The 22,368-nt window shown below is 45.1% G+C and overlaps 1 protein-coding gene across 2 annotated transcripts in view; it reads right to left on the bottom strand.

Moving 5' to 3' along the window:
* The window catches only part of DIAPH2 (diaphanous related formin 2), a 4,230,744-nt gene that overhangs the window by 2,959,348 nt on the left and 1,249,028 nt on the right, over nucleotides 1–22,368 (bottom strand). For both annotated transcript variants that reach the window (XM_078688424.1, XM_078688425.1), the window contains one exon: nucleotides 7,307–7,417. In XM_078688424.1, the coding sequence (XP_078544550.1) occupies nucleotides 7,307–7,417 (111 nt within the window). The remainder of the gene's footprint in view (nucleotides 1–7,306; nucleotides 7,418–22,368) is intronic.

Here is a 22,368-nt window from a genome sequence, read left to right as displayed (position 1 = left end):
ATTTATACAGAGTCATGGAACGCTTTGGCCTGGGGGAAGGTTATATCCAATGGACAAGAGTATTGTACACATCGGCGGTGGCTAGGGTGAGGGTGGGATCCCTCGTTTCGCACCAATACCCAGTGGAGCGCGGGACGGGGCAAGGTTGCTCCTTATCCCCCCTGTTATTCGCCCTGGCGATTGAACCTCTCGCAGCTGAAGTTCAAACGGGGAAGCATTATAAGGGTATAGTCAGTAGAGGAGAACGACAATTTATCTCCTTATACGCAGACGACCTATTATTGTTCCTTGAGGATGCGGAAGAAGCGTTGGAGGGAGCAGAGAGGCTTCTCTTACGTTTAGGGGAGCTCTCGGGTTTGAAAGTCAACTGGTCAAAGACATGTTTATTCCCTGTGTGGCAGGGAGAGATGCGACCCGTCCACCGCCCCTTGCTAACTTGGGAGCCCACATGCCTGAAATACCTAGGGGTCTACGTGTACCACACAGCGGCGGATATGCTGGACGGCAATATAGGCAGCTATATGCGAGCACTAAAAGGAAGCATGGCCTTTTGGGCCACCCTCCCACTTTCAGTAACCAGCCGAATCTCTCTGCTGAAAATGATTGCTCTGCAGCGCCTTCTCTATTATTTCTGCACGCTACCTGTGTGGATACCCACCCCCGTATTTCGACGCTTAAAATCGCAACTGACCTCGTTTCTATGGGGCTCGGGCAGGTGTAGAGTTGCGCTCAAAACGCTCATCCGCCCAAAAGACGAGGGGGGTCTAGCGGTCCCAGACTTCGAACTCTACTACCTCGCGGCCCAACTGCAGCTCTTCACGCAAGAGGTGGCGAGGGTATTCCGTGGCCCAGAGCATGAGAGAGATGGGGACACTCCAAGACATGTCCTTGCTTATATTACCTTGCAGCAGAAGCTAACCCTGAGCGATTTAATTCTTGAGGAGCAAACGTTTAGGATCTGCTGGAACCGCTCCAAACGTCGTGCAGGAGTACGACATCCATACGCACCTGAGATCCCTCTCGGAATGGTGACGGCGCTCCCCCATGGAGGAGATTGGTCGCAGTTACAGATCTGGGAAGATGCAGGGCTTCAAGTCCTTGGAGACTTATACTACGATGGAGCGTTAATACCATATCAAACGTTGCAAGAGCGGTTTGATCTTCCGCGGGGAGGTTTTTTACTGCATGCTGCGGTGACCAGAGCCATGCAGGCACATTGGAGAGAGGGACTCTCGGAACCCACAACAACCATGGCCTGTCAGTATACCATGATGGCGGCGGGAACTTACAAGGCAGTAACATGCCTGTATTCTAGAATGTTACGAGAAAACTTGCCGAGAAAACGCACGCTTCCAACAAATACACTTCTACGTCCTCCATAGGGCCTACCTAACACCCGGTAAAATTAGGAAATATTTCGGAGCGGCCGAAGCAGCTTGCCCCAGATGTGCCACAGAGGGTGCGGAAATGGAACATATGTTTTGGTCCTGCCCTGACTTGAGGGATTACTGGCGGGCGTTTGGAGACTCGCTGAACGAGGTGACAGAGAGAAGCCTACACTTTGATATGGCTGTCAGTATACTGCATTGGTTCCCACACGCTCCCAAAAATAGAGTTACAAGCAAATTTATTGATATGGGCCTTCTCGTAGCCAAAAGGGAAATCACGAGGCTTTGGAAGGCGAGAACGGGTCCCACACACGGGAGATGGGCTAATGAGTTCTTGAAATGGGCGGCTGCCGAAAGCACACAACGATACCAAATGGCACGCCGGAGACCAGACGACAGGGCGATGGCTGCAGCGGCTGCATGGGAAACATTGGTGCAGGCCTTGCGAGATAGTACATTGCAAGATGATGAGGGGCCACAGGACCCGAACGGGGACACTCCCCAAGACACACCAGGCACATCACATACCTAGACAACTATTAGCTCCTGATAACACCCATAGGTGTAGACTGAACGAGCTCTAATGCATAGGTGGTGGAATCTAGGGGGGGGGTTGGGGATAGTTTGCGGGATGTAGAGGGGGATAAGGGAGAAAAACTAAAAGCGGACATGGGAACTCCTTATGAGATGGATGCAACTGTATCTTGCACTACTGCTTATGACATTTCCCTGATCAACGCCGCCCGACCTCTGGGTTGTGGGTTCCAAGGCTGTGTAAGGAGCTGAATAATGACAGATGCAAATGGAGGTCAAAGATGCAATGTTTACATAAAAGCATTATGTGTTTCATAAGTCTTCACTAAAAACTATTTTTAAAAAAATGACTTGCAAGGCAGGGTGTGGGCATGCCTCATGCTTGCTGCGCTTGGGACGCTGTTTAAGTAGCCGAAGCCACCACCTTTGCAGGTGCGCTGGTTTCAAAAGGCTTAACGGGGAACACAGTTCTCAGGGTCCAGGAGCCCAGAGAACCCCCTCCATATTGAGGTGTTAGTCCTCACAGCAGGACCTTTGGGAGGTGATCAGGACCGGGGAATCGTGCAGCAAAGCGGCAGGCTCGGCTGAACTCAGAAAGGAGACACCATCTTGCGTGGATGCTAGCCATGTCCCCCCCGTGGCAGCACAACGTTTTGATAAATGTAAGCCGATTTCAATACATCCTGATGAACCTTTACATAGTTATTATAATTTATAGTCAAATGATTACAATGGCAATTAATTTACCATGTCACACCTTCAACACCACATATAACCCTAATCAATACCCAAACTCTTAGGCAGCACCCAACCTCACGCTCATTTAACTAATCCTAAATTTAACAGTAAGTTTAATCATAAAACAAACCCCAATTTTTACCCTAATCTCAAACTAAACCCATCTCAGTTCTCTAAACAATGTCTACCACTGAGCCCTATAGTTTACCTTAAAATCTAATATTGACCCTCATCCAACTCCATAACAGAAACCTAAAAGTAATCCTAAATCTTACAGAAACCCATTCCGCAAACTTTACACCAAGACTGACCATGACACTATTGATTACCATAACCTTAAACAGATGCCTGTCTCTAAACCTCTATGAATACACGTCAATGTACAAATAAAATACAATATAGATGGCAGCTGTTTATCTAACTGTAATGGTGTATGTATCAGTGAACATGCAAATGCAAAGATCCAAATGTATGTCGATGTTAAAGTGACAATGTGTGGAATGCAAGAATAAAGGTACGCTGTGATGAAGTTGAATCCGGAAAATAGATTTATTCTTTGATTCAATCAAGGCAGGAACATTAGAGCATAATATGGTTATAGTAGTGTCCGCAGTAGTATAAGGAGAATCAGCCCCACTAGGAGCAGCATCCCTGCTGCTCACCCCACATACAGCAACTGACAATTCCACTCAAACATATACACAGGGAACATTCTGTGACATCGCTTACACTGGCTGAGCAGCAGAGTGTAGAACACAGAGAAAGGACTAGACAGAGAAGAGAGCAGGATACCACACAATGCAATGAGATACAAGTCTAGAAAACATTAAATTCTGTTGTGTTTTCTGTAAACTTTATTGCTCCCTCAAAATGCCTACTTTCTAACTGTCGGGGTGAGATTGGGCTTTCACAAAGCACCTCTGTAGAGAGCTTGTGACGACTAACAGGCCAAAAGCCTAAAATTAAAGGAAAAGGACACTGGGTAAGTTACAACAGACAAGCTGATTTCATTTATGACACGCATGTAGAAAATAATTGAACCCACATTTTACCAAAGTGTTAAAAAACAATCTGCATTGCACGTGCTAATATAGGCTAATTAATATATTTCACGCTCAGACTAGACAAATTAGAGTATTGGTAAAATGGGATTTTTTTCTGTAGGAAAGCAGTGTCCAACACAGTGGGCTAAAGCAGTCATAGTAAGCACTGCTCAGTGAATTGTAATTAAACTAGTACGTGTACTACGATAATCAGGAGGTCCAGTGGTAAATTCTTTCGTTTTGTTTGTTTATTTTCCAAGACATTCTCCCTAATTTAACAATAATAGGTAATCACACCTGAAAGGTTCCTTCTCCTCCGCAAATACCACCAAAAGATCCCAGCCTGCTGCGGAGACATTTCTCCCACAATAAAAGCAGTGCGAGGATACCTAAATGCATTTACAAACGATTTCTTCTACCTGTGCACATTTTCGTGGATATTTTAAAAAATAGATGCACCACTGAACCTGATGATTTCCACTGGTGTGCAAATGCCTGAGGATAAAAGTGCACACTTGGTAATTGTGTTTTAGTGCTTACTTGCATTATTTATTGATAGCTTTGCACAAGCAATTAGTAACATGCACAATATGATTTTGCCAGGCTAAAACGTGCGCTCATCTCCTGCGGGCACTAATGTAAAACCAGCGGCAAATCGGATTGGAGGACTTTTGTGCACACGAATGTCTGTATGGGTCTAAATTATCCTCTTAGATGAAATGGTGGTTTCTATACCTCAATGTGCACTTAACTGCTGCCCCTACTACAACCTCCTTATGTCAATCATTACAACAACAAGCTGTGGCCATATCAGAATATGAGTGTATGTTTAGACGTCGGTGTGACTTGTACCCATGCAACACTGCTCCAAGCCCTCTCAGAAGCTACAGGAATTTCCACTTTCTCCCTTCCCTAGTTTGCCTCATTCCTCTTGAACATTGATACTCAAAGTATGGCCCAGGGCCTGCAAGCGGCCCTCCTGACCTTTACATGAGGCCCACTGGTCAGCAGGAGCACTGGGCTGCGGGTTACTCGATTCAGCACTATAGTTTTGCTGTAAGCAGAAAGACGACACCGACAAGCCTGGGAGGTGAGTAGATTTATTTTCTTACAACCTGTCTCCTTACTTTCCTGCTCTAGCTAACTCTCCCCTTAACGTGGCACGACCACCTCGTCGCCAGATGTAGTGTCGCTGTAAGCAGAAAGACGACACTGACAAGCCTGGGAGGTGAGGAGATTTATATTCTTACAACCTGTCTCCTTACTTTCCTGCTCTAGCTAACTCTCCCCTTAACGTGGCACGACCACCTCGTCGCCAGATGTAGTGTCGCTGTAAGCAGAAAGACGACACTGACAAGCCTGGGAGGTGAGGAGATTTATATTCTTACAACCTGTCTCTTTACTTTCCTGCTCTTACTAACTCTCCCCTTAACTCCTCCAGTTCCGTCACTCCTATTCTCCTCCCACTTTCAACTCTTCCGTGCTGGTCCTAGCGCCCAGCACATCTTACAATATTACAAGCACTAACAATAAAAAGATGTTACATAGACAGGTAAGCATTGACTTACAGCATAATTAGTGTTAAAGAAAGGATGCAACTCGGTAGTTGCACCTCCTTAGACACACCATCTTTTTTAAACGCTTCTTGCAGCAAAAAGGTGAAAATATAACAGTCTCTTCAAAAATCTAAAAGAGTATTTAATTAACATGCAGAACCTTTGTACGTGACTACAACTGATTTTATCAGTGCATTCAGAAGTATTAATTAAAAAATCATAGGTTTCAAACATGAAACATGAAATTAGAAAATTATTTCTTCCCTCTACTCTGACAACAATGCCAATAGTGAACTTTAACAACTTAAGTTGTTATGTGCACTCTTTGTTTGGCCTGGGTTTCTATTATACATGAACAACATGATAGTTTATTAAATCAAACACAGGAGAAAGTTTTGTGCAGTGCACATCCTGAAGCCATATATTTCGAGGTCCTCTTTAATTTGATAAGAAGAAGGAGGAAAAGTGAAAAAAAAAAACAATTGCCAAGGATCACACAATTTGGTAAAGTGGGGAAGCTGGGAATAATGCTATGTTTTCTAGTTTCACATTCTTCTATTCAGCCACTAGATGTATATGCTATGCTTATCCTACACCCACCTTACCGCCAATCAAACCCAACCCCCTGGCCCAACCACCACCCCGCTGGTATCAATACGGCTCTCTGCCACATCACACACACAAACATTTCCCAGGGTCCACAAAGTTTGTAAGTACCCATGCTCTAGAACCACCATCAATGACTCCAACTAAGCTTCTTTCTCACTGACTATCATCAAAACCTGTGTATATTTCCACACAGACATTCTCCGCTGCCAGCATTTACCTCAGCCTCTTCTAGAAGTGTGGTAAAGGATATGCGGAGAGAATATGTGAAATTATGTCTGAAGGACGGCAGATTTTGTGTTTTGAGGATACATTAGAGCAGGTGCAAAGGATTACTTGTGATCATAGACGCATTTTATTGGGTACATTCAATTCAGTCAATCTACAAGGGTGGTCTTTAGTCATCGTCTTTCCATGACAGAAAATCAGGGGCGGCTCCTCCGCTATGGAGGAGGAGCGTTACCCCTCCCACCCTCCCGCCCCCTCCCTCCCAACACACTCCAAAACATAAAAAATAAAAAGATAATGAAATGGGTTTAAAATCCATTTTATTATAGTTTTATTTTCCTTGTGCTGAGTCTTGGGGGCGGGGCCAAACTGACGACAGGCAGGGAGGGGAGTGGTAGGTGCACTGCCTTCACTGAGCATGTGGGTTTTGCAGGCCGTCTCAGGCTGGCCAAACCCACGTGCCCAGTGAAGCTCTCTCCAAACTCAGCGGCATTGCTGGGGTTGGAGCGAGCAGACACAGGCTCCCAGTCTGTCCTGGAGTGCACATCATCTGAGCTCAGGCCAATCCTGAAGCTGCAGTCATGCATAAGAGCAGCTTCAGGATTGGCCGCAGGGCAGGCTGGGAGCCTGTGCCTTACTGCAATAAAGAGGAGAGAAGCAGAAGAGTGTGAGACGATGGTGGAGGGCACCAGGTATGTTCTTTTATATCGTTTACATTTGTCTCTCTCATTTCTCTTTCCACCCGCGACCCACCTCACCTCTTTTCCCTGATACGAGCCGCTCCTGCAGAAGATGTTTTAAGTAAGGACGTTTGTTGGCTGAGGTGTCACTCAAACTTAGTCGTGCAAACCAGGAAGTCAGCAATAGTTATGCACCTGTAAATTGTGAGGCTGGGCTCATTTCTGGATAAGCCAGCATTGTCCTGCTTAGTGTCAGTACGTGCAACTTTTTGTGTACAAGTACGAAAGTCGTTAATAAGCAGAAGTAATAAGTATAAACATTCGAAAACGTGCATCTAATAACGCACATCTTTTTCAGGGACTTGTGGGAGGAACTAACTACATGGTGTACTATGTGCTTTCCAAGGCAGCATTTTCAAGGAAAGCTGAAAATCCTCAACATGAAGACCATGCCATCAGAAGGTAAAACCTCAAGAGGCACGGTCTATCTAAATGTCCCACATTTCGCTTTTCTGAGACAAACGAGTACTTACTGGTAGCATTTTCTTTAGTCCACAGCGCAGGAATTCATTTCTCAAATGTATCCGGAAGTCAAGATCTTCTGGAGAGGTGACAAGCGCGTTTATAAACTGCATACAGGCCACCTGTAAGTAGAAACCACAGCGCTGGTTCAACAATATTTCAGACTGATTTCAACATTACAACAAAGTCACATGGGTTGGGAACCTCACGGCAAGCACCGGGCTGTGGACAGGCCCATTGTCATTCTCTCTGCTGCTGATCATCACATAAAGAATGAAAATGGGCCGTCTGCATTAAACGTGCCTTGAAGGCGAGTGATGAAGTTAACATTTTGCCCCCCCTGGAAGGCAAGTGATGAAGTTAAAATGTCCCCCCCCCGGAAACATTTCTGTGGACGCCCATACCCTTGATATATAAACATCGATCATGTGCATTTTAACCATGACAAAAACATCTTACCCTACTTCAATCATGAAATCCATTTTTTACCCAATATTTTGGGGCCTATTCACAAAAGGCATTTATTTTGGACTCCATAAAGTAGTTCTGTTTTCTAAGTATACCTACATGCCATTGTGAATTTGCGCAAAAATGTAAAAATGGGAATATTTAAGGGATGTCCATAAAATTAGTACAAATAAAAATCAATGTGCCCACTTTGCGTTTTTATTAAAATGAGTTGTAGGTTTCGTGTCGATTCACAAGGTCTTGTAAAAGTATGTAGAAGAATACTCATTTCCATATTCAGCAATACATTTGTGAATCGTCCCTGCGAGTAAATCAGGGTAATTTAGAAAGCACTACACAAATCTCACAATACTGTGCAATTTAACAGAATTAAAGTCATGAGCTGATATTTACCAATAATGTGAAATATATCCTACTGCTCTCCAGGTGATAACTTCAATTGAAAAGGGATTTAAAGTGATGACAACTGTTTTTCCTGTGCTGTGCCTTGTATTTTCTAAGAACTAACCTGTAAGTACAGGAACTTTGAAAACCTTCGTTTTTTTAGTGAAGCAAGGGCTATTGAAGATGAACCTTGATATGCAGGCATTAATGGTCGATGTGTTAAAGCTCACCCTTGGCATCTGCTGTAACCTACAGGGCATGACTTTGAACTCCAACTCCTAGAGGCCATAAGTTTGGCATAAAGTGCTATGTAAAAACAGTTATTAAATAATAATGATAGAATTGAATACTGTTACTGGTTTACAACATATGTCGAATTCTGTGACTATGCTAAACCTGTTGACGTTTTAATTCTTGCAACAGTAAGCCCTCAAATTAAACATGTATGCATTGGAACTCCAAAAATTCTGTTATCACATGGGCAACCTTTGGCTTTTTCATTGAATGTCAAAGGTTTTTTGGAATGCCTAACTATAACTCCACGGTCGACCTCCACAGCCTCACCCAGCTTGTCCAAGAACCAACCTGGGCCAACCAACAGAGCAGGCCACACCCTCAAGCCTATTTTATCCTCCAACAACAGGATCACCAAAACCCACATAACCTTGCTCACATTGTCTGACTACTACATCGTATATTTCAAGATAACTGCCGACCAAGCTACCCCACCAGAAAAACCCTGAGTATCATCAAGACACTGGGGCAAGATATTAGAAGAAAACTGGACCAAGACACTACCGGATCGCCCACCCAACCACACAGGGAACCTTGATGTCGGCAGCAAGCACCTAAATAAAAGGCTCACCAACTGCAGTGCTACCACCATAAACAGGACCTAAAAAACAACAAACAACCCAGGTGGTACATCAATGGGCTCAACAGAGTCTAAGCACCACTGCAAACAATTTGAGAGAAAATAGAGACTTTACAAAAACACAGCCGCAAGATCCATATACAAAGCTGCCCTCAACCTCTACGACCAACAACTAAGAGATGCAAAGAAAAACGCCCTAAATCTCAGACTCGAAGCCAGTTCCAACAACGGTCAAGAAATCTTCATCATGATTTAGGAATTCCCCAATCCTGCAGCTCCCAACAACAACATCATCCCATCTGAAGCACTTTGCAACAATCTACAACACATTCAACCCACAGCACACCAATATGGAATCCCCCAACCAGCCGGAACCAAACAGCAACTAGAAGCCCCTCTCGAATGAAGAAACCACCGCCCTGATGAATACCATCACCTCAGGAGTCCCCTCAGACCAATGTTCCCACTTCAAACTACAACCTGGGAAGAACCATCATCTCTCCTGCACTCACTGTTATCATCAATACCTCCATAACCACCGCCACCTTCCTGTCTTGCTGTAAAAATGCAGTAGTCAACTTCCTATTTAAGAAAACAACAGCAGACCCCAAGACCCTCAACAGCTACAGACCGATCTCGCTCCTGCCTTTTCCAGCTAAAGTCATGGAGAAAGCCATCAATACCCAAATAGCAGACCATCTAGAACTACATCAACTCCTAGACAGCTTTCAATCAGGCGTTTGTACCAACAACAGCACAGAGACAGACCTCATTGTGATCACTGATGACTTCAGAAGCATCCTCCACTGAGGAGAAATGGCAGCACTCACCCTCCTCGACCTCTCCACAGCTTTTGATATGATCTTCCACAAGTTACTTATCAGAAATCTTCAGCACTTGGGTATCTGTGGACCAGCCCTCAAGTGGACATCCTCTTTCCTAATGGACAATACTCAATGAGTTAGATTTCCCCCCTACACCTCAGAACTCAAATAACTCATCTGTGGAGTTTCTCAATAATCTTCGCTTAGTCTAGCACCCTTAAACAGCTACATGACGCCCCTCGCGTATATCATCAGAGCCCATGGTTTCAACGTATTATCCTACGCTGACGACACACAGCTCATCCTCTCCCTGACCAACTCAAAAATCACCGCCAATGCAAACTTCACCAACTGCATGAGCAACGTCACTGGATGGATGAAAAACAACTCCTTCGAGCTCAAAATAGACAAAATCGAGGTCCTAATCTTCGGTAACTACTACTCCCCTAGGCCGTCTCTTGATGGCCCTTGTAACTTGCTATCCCCACCCACACCTGCATGCAAAGAACCTTGGAATAATCCTGGACACCAATCTCCTCATCATGCTTCCACATCCTGCAAATGCTACAGAAGATTTTCAAGTGGATTCCACTGAACACCAGAAGAACGGTCACCTAGGCTCTCATAAGTAGACTTGATTATGGAAACGCCTACAACATCGGAATCCCAGCCCAAGTCCTAAGCCGACTCCAAACCGCTCAGAATGCCGCTGCTAGACTCATCCTGAATGTCCTGAGAAATAACCACATCTCTCCACAATCTTCACTGGCTCCCAGGCCAGGAAAGATGTAAGTTCAAGCTACTCACCCACGCTTTTAAAGCTCTCCACAATACCGGTGCAGCTTACCTCAACCACCGCCTCAACTTCTACCAACCCACCACACTTTCGATCCGTGTCCCAGGGAGGAGCACACCTCCCTTGTATAAAGAAGACTAGAAGTGGAGGTCCCTCCTTCTCATACTTCATAACCAAGACCTGGAACGAGCCCCTGAAACACCTCAGAAACTAACCCTCCCACATGGACTTCCGAAAGAACCTCAAAACATGGCTCTTCCAGTCAAAACAGGCCTCCTCCCCCACAGCCCTTCCCTACTCAGCTCCTGGATACCCTGACAGGTGTTTAGCTATGCTCTACAAATTAACATACCACAACATAACAAGCAACGGTCACGTAACCTTTGGTTTTTTTCAGTGAATAAATGTTTATGTTTATGTTTAGGTGATTTGTATTGCGCGCAAATACCCTGAGGTGTCTCGGCGCATGGGATTGTTAATCGGACAGATAAACGCTGAAGGGAAGTCATTGATTAAAAAGCCAAGTTTTCAGATGCTTTCGGAAAATAGTGAGGGTGGGACTAGATTTGATGGACAGAGGAAGGGTGTTCCAGAACCTAGGAGTAGCCACTAGGAAAGGTTTGTCTCCCCAGGAAGAGGTTCTGGTGCGTGGGACTGGTAAGAGACAGGTAGAAGATGAGCGGAGGGATCTGTTGGGGGTATAAATCAAAAAAGCATTCCTCAGGAACCGAGGTCCTGAGTTGTGAATGGCTTTGTAGGCAATACAGAGTGCTTTGAATTTAATCCGACTTCTAACACGCAGCCAATGAAGTTGCCGTATGGCCGCAGTGATGGAGTTATATTTGGGGATGGCGAGTAGGACTCTGGCTGCCGCATTTTGGATGGATTGAAGTTTATTTAAGACCTGTTCTTGCGCATTAAGAAAAAGGGCATTGCAATAATCTAATTTGGAGAAAATGAGGGTATTTTTAAGGGTTTTTCCTGCAGATGCAGGTAGGTATGGGAGTAGCTTCTTGATTTTCCTTAACATATGAAAGGAGGAAGAGACCACTGTGTTCACGTGATGATGGAATAGCAGTTTGTCATCGAACATGACCCAGAGGTTTCTGACCTTGGTAACAGGTTCTGGGGGGGGGGCAATTTTGCTTGGCCACCAGGTGGAAGACCATCCAGGGGAGAGGTTGCCAAAGGTCATGACCTCGGTTTTATCAGAGTTTAATTTTAAGTAGTTACTCGACATCCTGGAGCTTATGGCCAGCATACCCTCCTGGAATCTAGAGGCAACCGCTGCCCCATCCTTATGTACGGCCAACACCAACTGGGTATCGTCCGCATAGGTGGTTAAACTCAGCCCATGTGCTTTGATGACCCTCCCCAAGTCCGACACGTATATATTCAATAGTGCCGGACTCAGCGATGATCCCTGAGGCACCCCGCACGGAAGAGTGAAAAAGGGCGAGTAAAAAGCGCCCAGTTTCACAGACTGGGTGTGGTTAGCCGGGAAGGAGGCAAGAAGGTCCCTAGCTAAGTGGTTAATCCCCAAGGTTGAGACACGGTCGATCAGGGTGGAATTATCGACCGTGTCAAAGGCGGCGGATAGGTCTAAAAGTATAAGGGCCGCCCCCCCCTCCTTGATCAAGAATTGCCCTGATCTCGTCAGATGCTTTTATCAATGTGGTTTCTGTACCGTGTCCCTGCCTAAACCCAAATTGGGTGTCGTCAAGGAGTTGTATTCAGAGAGCTGACGATTCATGAGAGTTTCAAATATCTTGGCCGGAAAGGGGAGGCAGGCTATGGGTCGGTAATTAGCTGATTCTGAGGGATCAAGGAATGGTTTCTTTAGCAAAGGTTTAATAACTGCTTTTTTCCCATATTTCTGGATAGACACCTGTGAGAAACATGGAGTTACAGATGTCAGTGAGTGGGGGGGTGATAACCTCAGGAAGAAGCTTGAGTATGGAAGGTGGATACGGGTCTAGGGGAGAGCCTGACCTGATGGAAGCAACAAGTTTACTGATCAGTTCAGCGGGGATTGGATGAAAGTGTGAAAAAGTAGGTCTAGCGGATATAGGCAGGGTATTGGGGTCAGGACCTTCAGGGTCGGTTAGAGAGGAGAAAGCTGAGTATATATTGGTGACCTTGGTGGAAAAAAATTCAGCTAGGGAATTACAAAGATCTTGCGATGCCTCGATAGAGAGACCTGATGGGGGATTGGAGAGGGTATTGACTACTTGGAACAGCTTCTTAGTAGAGTTTTGGGCAGACTCAATTTGGGATAGAAAAAAGGCACTCTTATGCGTAACAATGGAACGTTTGTATATAGCTAATGCGTCTTTATACGTTTGTTTATCCTGGGGACGGTAGTGTTTACGTCAGCGTCTCTCGAGATTCCTGCAGTGCTGTCTCTGGAGTCTGAGGTCCTCTGTAAACCATCGCGCAGACGGAGTGGTTCGATTAGGGAAGATGGATTTAGTAGGAGCTACCGAGTTAAGAGCGTCCTGAAGCCAATCCTGGTGCATGTTGGATCCCAGGCTGGGATTAGAGGAGGCCTCATAAAGGGAAGTATTGAGGGTATGGGTAAGCAGGGGGATGTCTAAGTTTTTCCAGTCTCGAGTAATTTGAGAAACATGAGCTTTAGACTGTGGCGGATTGGGATTGTGGGCCTTCATAATGAAAATAACTGCGGCGTGGTCTGTCCATGCCAGGAGGAGGACGGTAAGCAAAGATATATCAGGATTATTGGCGAACAGCCCGTCGAGGGTGTGGCCTGCTTGGTGGGTGGGGCCTGATACTAGTTGATGTAATCCAACCGCTTGTAGGTCAGTGGTGAGTTGTATAGTATCCTTGTCACTAGGAGATTCAAGGTGAAAGTTGAAATCTCTTAATATGGTGTAATCAAAAGGTCCCACCAAAGGCTCAACCAGTTCATCAAGGGCAGAGAGGAAACGTTTGCGAGGACCTGGGGGACGATAAAGGAGTGTGCCTTTGAAGACTTGATTGTTGTTAAGTGCAATGGAATAGATGAAGGCCTCACAGTCATAACGGTGAATAGGTTCTATTTTTGTGGGATATAGGGCTTTATGAATGATAGCAAGCCCGCCACCCTTGCCTGTGGGTCTATCCTGTCTTATTACACAGAAACCATCCGGTATAGCTGAGCAAAAATCCAGACCAGAGGAGGCATCGCCCCAAGTTTCCATAATGAACAGGATATCAAGATCTTGGTTGTTGATAAACTCCATAAATTCCAGGTTATGTTTGTGGAGAGAGCGTGCATTGATGAGCGCCGAGCGATAGGGGGGCCGGAGCGTAGACAGGGGAGAGTGGGTGGAAAGGAGGGGAGGAGGTAATATAAAGGTGCAAAAAGGACATGGTACAGGTGCAGATGTGGGCAGATAGAAAGGGGCAGAGGCTGACAATAAGGTCTAGCAGTGCTTACATTGATTTCCTTTAGCTGTGATGAAGAGTAGCGTAAGGGGGTGCCGTCGGAATGGGGGGCTGCTTGACCAGGGGGAGAGGCCCTTGGCCCGGACCAGGCGCGGACGGGCTTGCCTTAGGCGCGCCTTCGGCGTGTCCACTGCGCGTCAGAGAGGGCATGAGGATTATATGCCGGTGGAGGCGAGCAGCTAGACTGCTAACCTCCGTGAAAACCGGAAATGAAGTAGCGCACTTCCTGCTATGGCGGTCTATCCCTCCACATCAATCTGAAGACTCAGTGGTGGAAACAGGGAACACGCCTGAACAACAGCACAAAGGTAAATTCTAGTCAAAATACAGTTGTGACAAACATTTAGTGCAAAAAGAAAATATAAATGATTTAAAAACCGCTAGGAGCCCTTCAAAAATGAGCCTCCTTCGGCGTTTTTAAAACGAAGATTATGACGGCATGAGCAGCGCTGATGCAAGACAGTGGCTGGTCATGAGGTTCTCAATGCGTGTATTCAGCGTGATGATGTCCCAAAGTTTCCAGGGGCCAAGTAAATGTCAGGGGTTTATATGCCGGTGGAGGCGAGCAGCTAGACTGCTAACCTCCGTGAAAACCGGAAGTGAAGTAGCGCACTTCCTGCTATAGCGGTCTATCCCCCCACATCAATCTGAAGACTCAGTGGTGGAAACAGGGAACACGCCTGAACAACAGCACAAAGGTAAATTCCAGTCAAAATACATTTGTGACATAAACATTTAGTGCAAAAAGAAAATATAAATGATTTAAAAACCGATAGGAGCCCTTAAAAAATGAGCCTCCGTCGGCTTTTCAAAACGAAGATTATGACGGCATGAGCAGCGCTGATGCAAGACAGTGGCTGGTCATGAGGTTCTCAATGCGTGTATTCAGCGTGATGATGTCCCAAAGAATCCAGGGGCCAAGTAAATGTCAGGGGTTTATATGCCGGTGGAGGCGAGCAGCTAGACTGCTAACCTCTGTGAAAACCGGAAGTGAAGTAGCGCACTTCCTGCTATGGCGGTCTATCCCTCCACATCAATCTGAAGACTCAGTGGTGGAAACAGGGAACACGCCTGAACAACAGCACAAGGTAAATTCTAGTCAAAATACATTTGTGACATAAACATTTAGTGCAAAAAGAAAATATAAATGATTTAAAAACCGCTAGGAGCCCTTCAAAAATGAGCCTCCGTCGGCGTTTTTAAAACGAAGATTATGAGGGCATGAGCAGAGCTGATGCAAGACAGTGGCTGGTCATGAGGTTCTCAATGCGTCTATTCAGCGTGATGATGTCCTAAATAAATATATAGACATAAATATGGGTAGTTATAATTAGGGTTGTGTGTTGCTTATAACTTTGGCGTCATTTAATGAACCTTCAAGAAACTTTCAGAAATAGTACTACCTTTTGCCTAGTATGTGAATGGAAAGTTTCTGGGGGATTCATCAAGCTGCAGCCAAGAAAAAGGGGAGAGATCTAATTGGCTGCCACAATTTCAACAATGATGTGGCAGCGGCCATCTAAGTCCTGGAAAAAAGTATCAAAAAAGATATAAGGGGATAGGGTGGGACTACCCTAACCCTCTAAGCTGGTGGTCCAGGGCCATTAGATTTATAGAGGGGCAGACGGCCCCCCTCCACAAGCCTATACAAGGACCAGGATCCCATCCCCTGAGGCTAAGTTAATAATAAGAAGAGGAAGCATGTACTCCCCTCCCAGTGCCTCAAAGTAGTCCCGGGGACCCCATCCCTGGGGCAGTACTAATAATAGGAGGAGGGCGGCCTCCATCCCTGTGCTGAAAGAACAATGGGGTTTCCTTCCAGCGAGAGTTCGGCATGGCAGCCCACACTCTGCCAGCGAAAAAACAGAGTTTTGCTCCTGCCCAGCTAGAGCAGTAAAACAATGCTGCTCCCATCAGGTGGGAGCAGAGAAAAGGTGCCACCTCCTGTTGTCACTCACTATGGTACTGGCTGGGGAGCCGGATGTCGCTCAGGCAGCCCTTGGGCTCCCCTGTTGCCCCAAATGAAGGCAGGGGTGTGGGTGCTCTGGGTGGGCACTGGGTCACCCACTCAAAATGAAAATAATTGTCCCCCTCCCGCCACAATGATGGCTGGGGAGCCAGCTGGGGCTGTGGGGACCTTGAGGCTCAATGATGTACTAGTGTCTTAAAGTAGCTATAACCTATGGTCTCGCCATCCATTTCTAATTAATTCCCATATTACAACACTTATGACATTTTTGATGACATCATTGATGACATTACTGCAACATCTGAAAATGCACATGGTGGGAGCGCAAGTTATAGTCTCTTTATGTAGCGAGTTATAGTCACTCAAGATAAGCATAACTGGTGAATTTAAGTGACTTTTTTGTTTAAAATTTCACCTAACTATAATGTCACTTTAACCTTTGATTATTACAGTGAATATGTAGTTATAGTTAGATCAGAGTTTCCACAGGAAATGCAATGTTTGTTTTGCAAATAACTTTGGAACTATTTGAAAAATCTGCTAAAGACTTTCTAAAGAAAAAGTTCATCCACTTCAGGTCCTTACAGCCCGACCGATCTAGAAGGGGCTTAGAGAAAGGGGAGAGGATTACAAAACTTTGATTTCCCTTGTTAATTCCCATAGGAAACTTTGCTCTCTGATACAATAAAAACAGCTGAACAGAATTACACCTAATTTGCCAAATGTTAAAAATGTCTGAAGCGTGCTATTTATGATTTGCTGTAAATTAGGGGTGGGCGATAAATTCAGTTCTGCTGGTGGAGTTGGCGGAGTTTTGAACACATATAACACAGAGTTCTGGCCAAATTCTCCAAACACGTGTGGTGGATTTTATTCTCACGCGTGGCTTGCCAATCATAAGTTTGCAACACAAAGTGAGAATTGGCATCTTCTAGCATGCTTTTCAGTCGCTAGTAGGTGCCCAGCGATATTTTTTTTGAGTGCAGGCAGTCGCGGGCAGTTGCGACCATTCGCCATGAGAAAGCTGCAACTAAAGTAGAAAATCTACTTGAACGGGAGCAAAGAAGCAACACCATGGCAGGCCACATGGCGCCGTTCGCATTGGATTTGTAACACGGTACAAGTTCTAGGTCGTAAAGATCAGCACGAGCAGAGCGACATGCTGATTTTCGCCTGCTCACGGTACTCTGGGGAATCTCGCAGAGTTTTCATGAAACTCAGTGAAGTTCTGCACAGTGAAACTCCACAAGTTCCGCCCACCTCTAGTTTACAACTAATCACCCATATTTTAGGAAATTTCTCTTAAAGAAATGCTTGGGTTTGGCTTAAATGGGTTAAAAAGTTAGTTATAGCTGGATGATTGGTACTGCATGAGTCCCACGGTACAAAATATAAAAAATAAGGCCTCTAAGCTACCTTTTTCTCCTTTCCTCCATTTCTGTACCCTGGGTTTTGAGAAACCTGATTGGATAGCCGCAACTGAGAAGAAAATATTGTGGGTGTCAATACAGGACTTGGGTACTCGGTCCCAATATTCTGAAAATATTTTTAAATAGGCAGAAGTACTGTGGTACCTGAAAAATATATATTTTCTAAAAAGTGTAAAACAAAAATGTTGGTTGGGTGTCCATGGGGTTTAGCTGCCCTGGGGAGAAGGGGGGAGGGAGGTTGAGCACAGGCCCTTGCAGAGGTCTGACACAGAGGCCAACTCCATGCTGTAAAGGGCTGAAGGCAGTGAGCAATTAGGGATTTGCTGCCCACGGGAGATTATCTACCCGTAGTAGGTTTGGGTGCAGGACCTGACCAGGCATCAGACCATATGCCCAAATCCCCACTGTGCATGGTCATAGGCCTTGAACCACAGGAAGTTGTTTGACCATGGCACGGCTGGGAGTATGACCTGGCCGGGCCCTGTTTTCAACCCCAGCTGTGCATGGGTGAACACCTTATGCAGCAGGCATTTCTCCACCAGTTTGGTGCCTGCAAAAGGTTGGGTGCAGGACCTTGACAAAGAACAGGCCCTGTAGACAACCCCTTGCTGTTCATGGACAAAGGCCATGTGGAGTGAAGGAGTTGGAAGAATATGATGAAACCCCCCAGAAATTCACCAGTTAAGAGTTCACAGAGCTAATTCTAACTTGTGCCTCTGCCATGCACTGTATATGATCTCATGTACTACATCATTCATAACATCTAAAATGACATAATTGATGACATCTCAAATGAAATCATAGATGACAATACTAATGACACCACTAATGACATCATAGTCATATAAAAGCAAAAAGAACAGATGACGGATGGAATGCTGAACAATGCAAACATTCACCCACAGTCAACAGATCTGGGTTTAATCCATCACTTTTTGCATTTGTCACCATAGTCATATAAAGCATAACGTTATTGAGTTAACACATGTTGTCCATAGCATGGAAACAGTGTAAGCCAAGGAGGCAGGTGTGATTGTAAATGTTAAAAGTTATATGGCACACCGTATACAAATCACCGAAGTTTGAGGTGCAAGTAATACCCAAAGTTAAACAAAGTAAAAGCTGAGTAGATCTGGGTCGCAGAGATATGTTTTAAAGCAGGTTGTTCCAAAATATCTGTGAAAGAGTTCACATATTCTCTTGACAACAGATTATTCTCCAGTGGATATCTGGGCATGTGTTTTTGTTAAAGATTTTGAGGCAGTCCAAATTCAATAATAACCTAAAATGTAGAGGTTTCCCACTTGTAAGTGGATTATTTCACAATGGTGTGGTAAGAATGTCTCTATGGTTAAAATATTTACTGGAGACCCATGGGCACCCTGTGTTTTCTAAGTATTCAGTTGGGGGCTGTGTCCATGCGAGGTCTGTAAATACGCCCTAGGACCTTCTTTTAGTGGCTTGCGTTGATGTAAATGCAATGTGCCCATCTCAGGAATATGTGTAGTGTAGTTTACTAAACTACGGATTGTTGTCCACAGGGCCTGACCTAAAAGTGTGGGTCATGTCAAGTCCTTAAGAGAGAAATAGCATTAAGGTGAAAAAGAAATTGTACACTGGTGTAGCTTGTTGCATTACTATAAGTCCACAAACCCTAAGGGATGGGTTCAAAATGATTGTAAGATGTCATCAGTGATGTCATCAATGATGTAATTTGTCATGTCCTGAGTGATGAATTGTATGCAATCCTCGGTAAATTATACCTGTTAAGTTTGTTTATTTATTTTTTATCTTGTTTCAAAACCCAACCATAACATCACTTTATCCTTAGTTTTTTCAGTGAATTGGTTGGATTTTGTTAATGTAATCTAAGCCCTGATTTCCATATCTAATTATAATACCACTTTAATATTTGTTTTGTTTTTCAGTTTATCTATGGGCTTTTATGACCATTTTCAGGCAGTACTCTCCCACTGCCTTTGGCCATGCACAGCGGCAGGATTGGTTGCAGATCCTGGCCTCTGGCCAGGCCCTGTGCCCAATCCAGCTGTGGGAGGCCAACCCCCTGCCCAGCCTTTCCTCTATTCAGCACCTGGTACCACAAAGGGTATGTAACCTCCTGATCCATATTTTTTGGTCAGCTGAAAGTTCGAAAAACTGCCATACCACTAATTCTTTCTCAGGCATCGGTTGCGGAGAACTGGATGGAATGTCAATAATGTTGATCTCTTCTGATGTGGTTGATGATGTTCTTAATGTTTCCTGGTGTCTGCTTGCTTTTTTCCTGAAACCCATGACGGACTAGGATTTGCAAGACATGGGTTTGCTTTTGAGTAGGGTTTTTTTGAGTGGTCAATAACATTTTCTTCTTTCATTTTATTTGTTTTACTTCCCATACACACCATTGTACTCCCACGAGATGTATAGAGCCAAAAAGAGAGTACCAAGGGAATCCTGCATGGGTTTTACTTTCTACTCCACCACCAAGTACCGTGGGGCCCAGAACATAAAAAATAAAGTGTTTACTATGAAGAGGTCATTTGATTTAAATTTTGAGCGTAGATGTTGCCTTAGAGGCGCAAATAAGCAAGGTGTCTTGTTACTGCTATGCATAGAAATGGTACTTCGTTACCTGCAATTCACAGTACACTTGTTGTGGATTGTTTGCCATCACTTTCTTTATTTATCTGAAAGTAATTTCCGCCTCATTACTTTCATTACAGAGCTGCACTTGGGAGAATTCACATCGATTGCATTCTATTGAGTTTTTCTGGGACTTTCGCATGTTTTGGTGGGATTAAGCGTACTCCGAATTCATTGTGGCATCAGGAGGAGACCAATGCGAACATTAGAAGCCTCAGGAAGAAGAAGCAGAGGAGAGTGTATGCGTTCTTCTCTGTCCCAGCAAGAGAGAAGAAAGTCTCTTGATAAAATTTGACTAAGAAGATATAAGAGACAATCTGGCTGTGCAACTGGCATAAATATTCATTTGGCACCTCTGGAATGCTCAGTCATCTTAAAGCATGGCATCCCCACCAGTAAAAATGGCAAAACGGAGTTGCAATGAAGAAGAGGGACATTCCACATTATTCTTGGCACTCCAGAGTCTCCATGCAGGACATATTGTACCCGTGGATGTTCTTGTTGCACAACAGAAAGACCTAAACATATCCTATGTGAGGATTGGACTGTTATGCATGGACTGTGGAAAACTACTTTCTATGTGTGCTGCAGTCTATAACAAGCAGGTTGCTGATGATGAAGCCATTTACAAAAAATATTATTCCACCCATGTTGTGATACCCTGTTTTTTTCTTATTTTTTAGTTAATCCTCCAAACAAAGTTCTTAGAGCCCCCATTTTTGGTTGTCTCGTCTATTAGTTAATGTTAATATAGATTTACAGCGTCTCCTAGCAGACTATATTCACCATTAAAGACCTACTCTAGTGTTAATAGGCTGAAGCTATAGGCAAAAGTCTGTAACAAGGGAATGTGACTGTAAAGGTCAACACAGCAGAATGGTCTGTGGCCAGGCTCTCCACCTAACCCCCATGGAGCTGCCCACACTCTGGAGGCAGCTAACCCGACAGCAGGCAGCCAACCCATTACTGTGCACAGCTTTCAGCTGTGTGCAGCGGGAGTTGTCCACAGGACCTAGCCTCTGGCCTCTCAATGCACTTTCACTGGCAGCCAACCCCCTGCAGACAGCCAATGTCTGCAGCACGCAATCCTTCAGCTATATGCAGCGGGGATTTGGACTTCCTGGGAGTCAACTCCTTTGGCCATGTGCTGCAGTGGGTTGGCCACAGGGCCCGACAACCACCCCAGATGTGCATGGCCTTTGTCTGAGTGCAGTGGGAGGTTGACTGCAGTTGATCCTCTATGGGGAGCCAATCCCCCCCCCCCCCCACGGGTGGCCAATGTCCAAAAGTCATGCACTTCAGGTCTCCACCCAATCCCCCTATCGGCAGCGAGCCAACCACCCTGCCGGCACCCAACCCTCTTGTTTTGCATGGCCTTCGGCCAGAGACCACGGCCTGCAGCCAACCCCACCATGGATCACCAGCACTGCACATGGCCATTGGCTGTTCAGAGCAGTAGGATGGCTGCATGGCCTGGCCTCTAGCCAGGCCCTGTGCCAAGGCCCCGAAATGCAGACAATCCTACGATTAGTTAGGGTCTCCATTATCCTTCAATTTGGCCTCCTACATCTGAAAAGCCTAATTCCGGTAATTTCAGCCGTTACCGACCAGTATTAGGCTACCTACATCTGGCACAGAATCTTTTACTGAAAAAGATAAAGAAGACATTTGACAACTCACAGAAAATGTCTTCATTCTAGCTTTTTAGAGCACCAACCATAATTTCTATGATACAAAGACACCCCTAATGTTGTCCATTTACTGCAGTAACCTCTGCAGGAAATGGCTTTCAGTTTTACAGCGTTGACTCCACCAAGATGTCATTGAGATGAGTTCTGCTTTTGTCTCAAATACAGAAAGTTAGCAGTCTAGTTGTTCATTAGGTTATTTTTGGTGGTAGTGAAGGACAGGCTTTTACTACAAAGTTTTTCAACCATGACCCAGAGCTCCATAATGGCTGAAACAACATGATCTCAATTTTGTAGCCAGCCAATCAAGGATGGTTCAGCTTGGGACCCTCCCCGCCACCCCATGCCCCTGGGAGTCAAGTTGTGCTCACCCTGCCGCCTTCTATATATATTTTTTTATTCATTTTTAGGATGCAAGGACCATGTCCCTCCGTCTCGTAATGGCTGTCACAACATGTTGTTCATGTTGTGGCCAGCTAATCATGGTTTACTAGTTCTCTTCAAACTGACCATTGAGAGCATATCCGAAGCATATCTCTACACCAACGAC

The sequence above is a fragment of the Lissotriton helveticus genome, chromosome 4_1, assembly GCF_964261635.1.
Source record: "Lissotriton helveticus chromosome 4_1, aLisHel1.1, whole genome shotgun sequence".
Lineage (NCBI taxonomy): Eukaryota > Metazoa > Chordata > Amphibia > Caudata > Salamandridae > Lissotriton > Lissotriton helveticus.
Note: the sequence above shows the minus strand (reverse complement) of the source record. Positions and strands in the feature narration are given on the sequence as shown.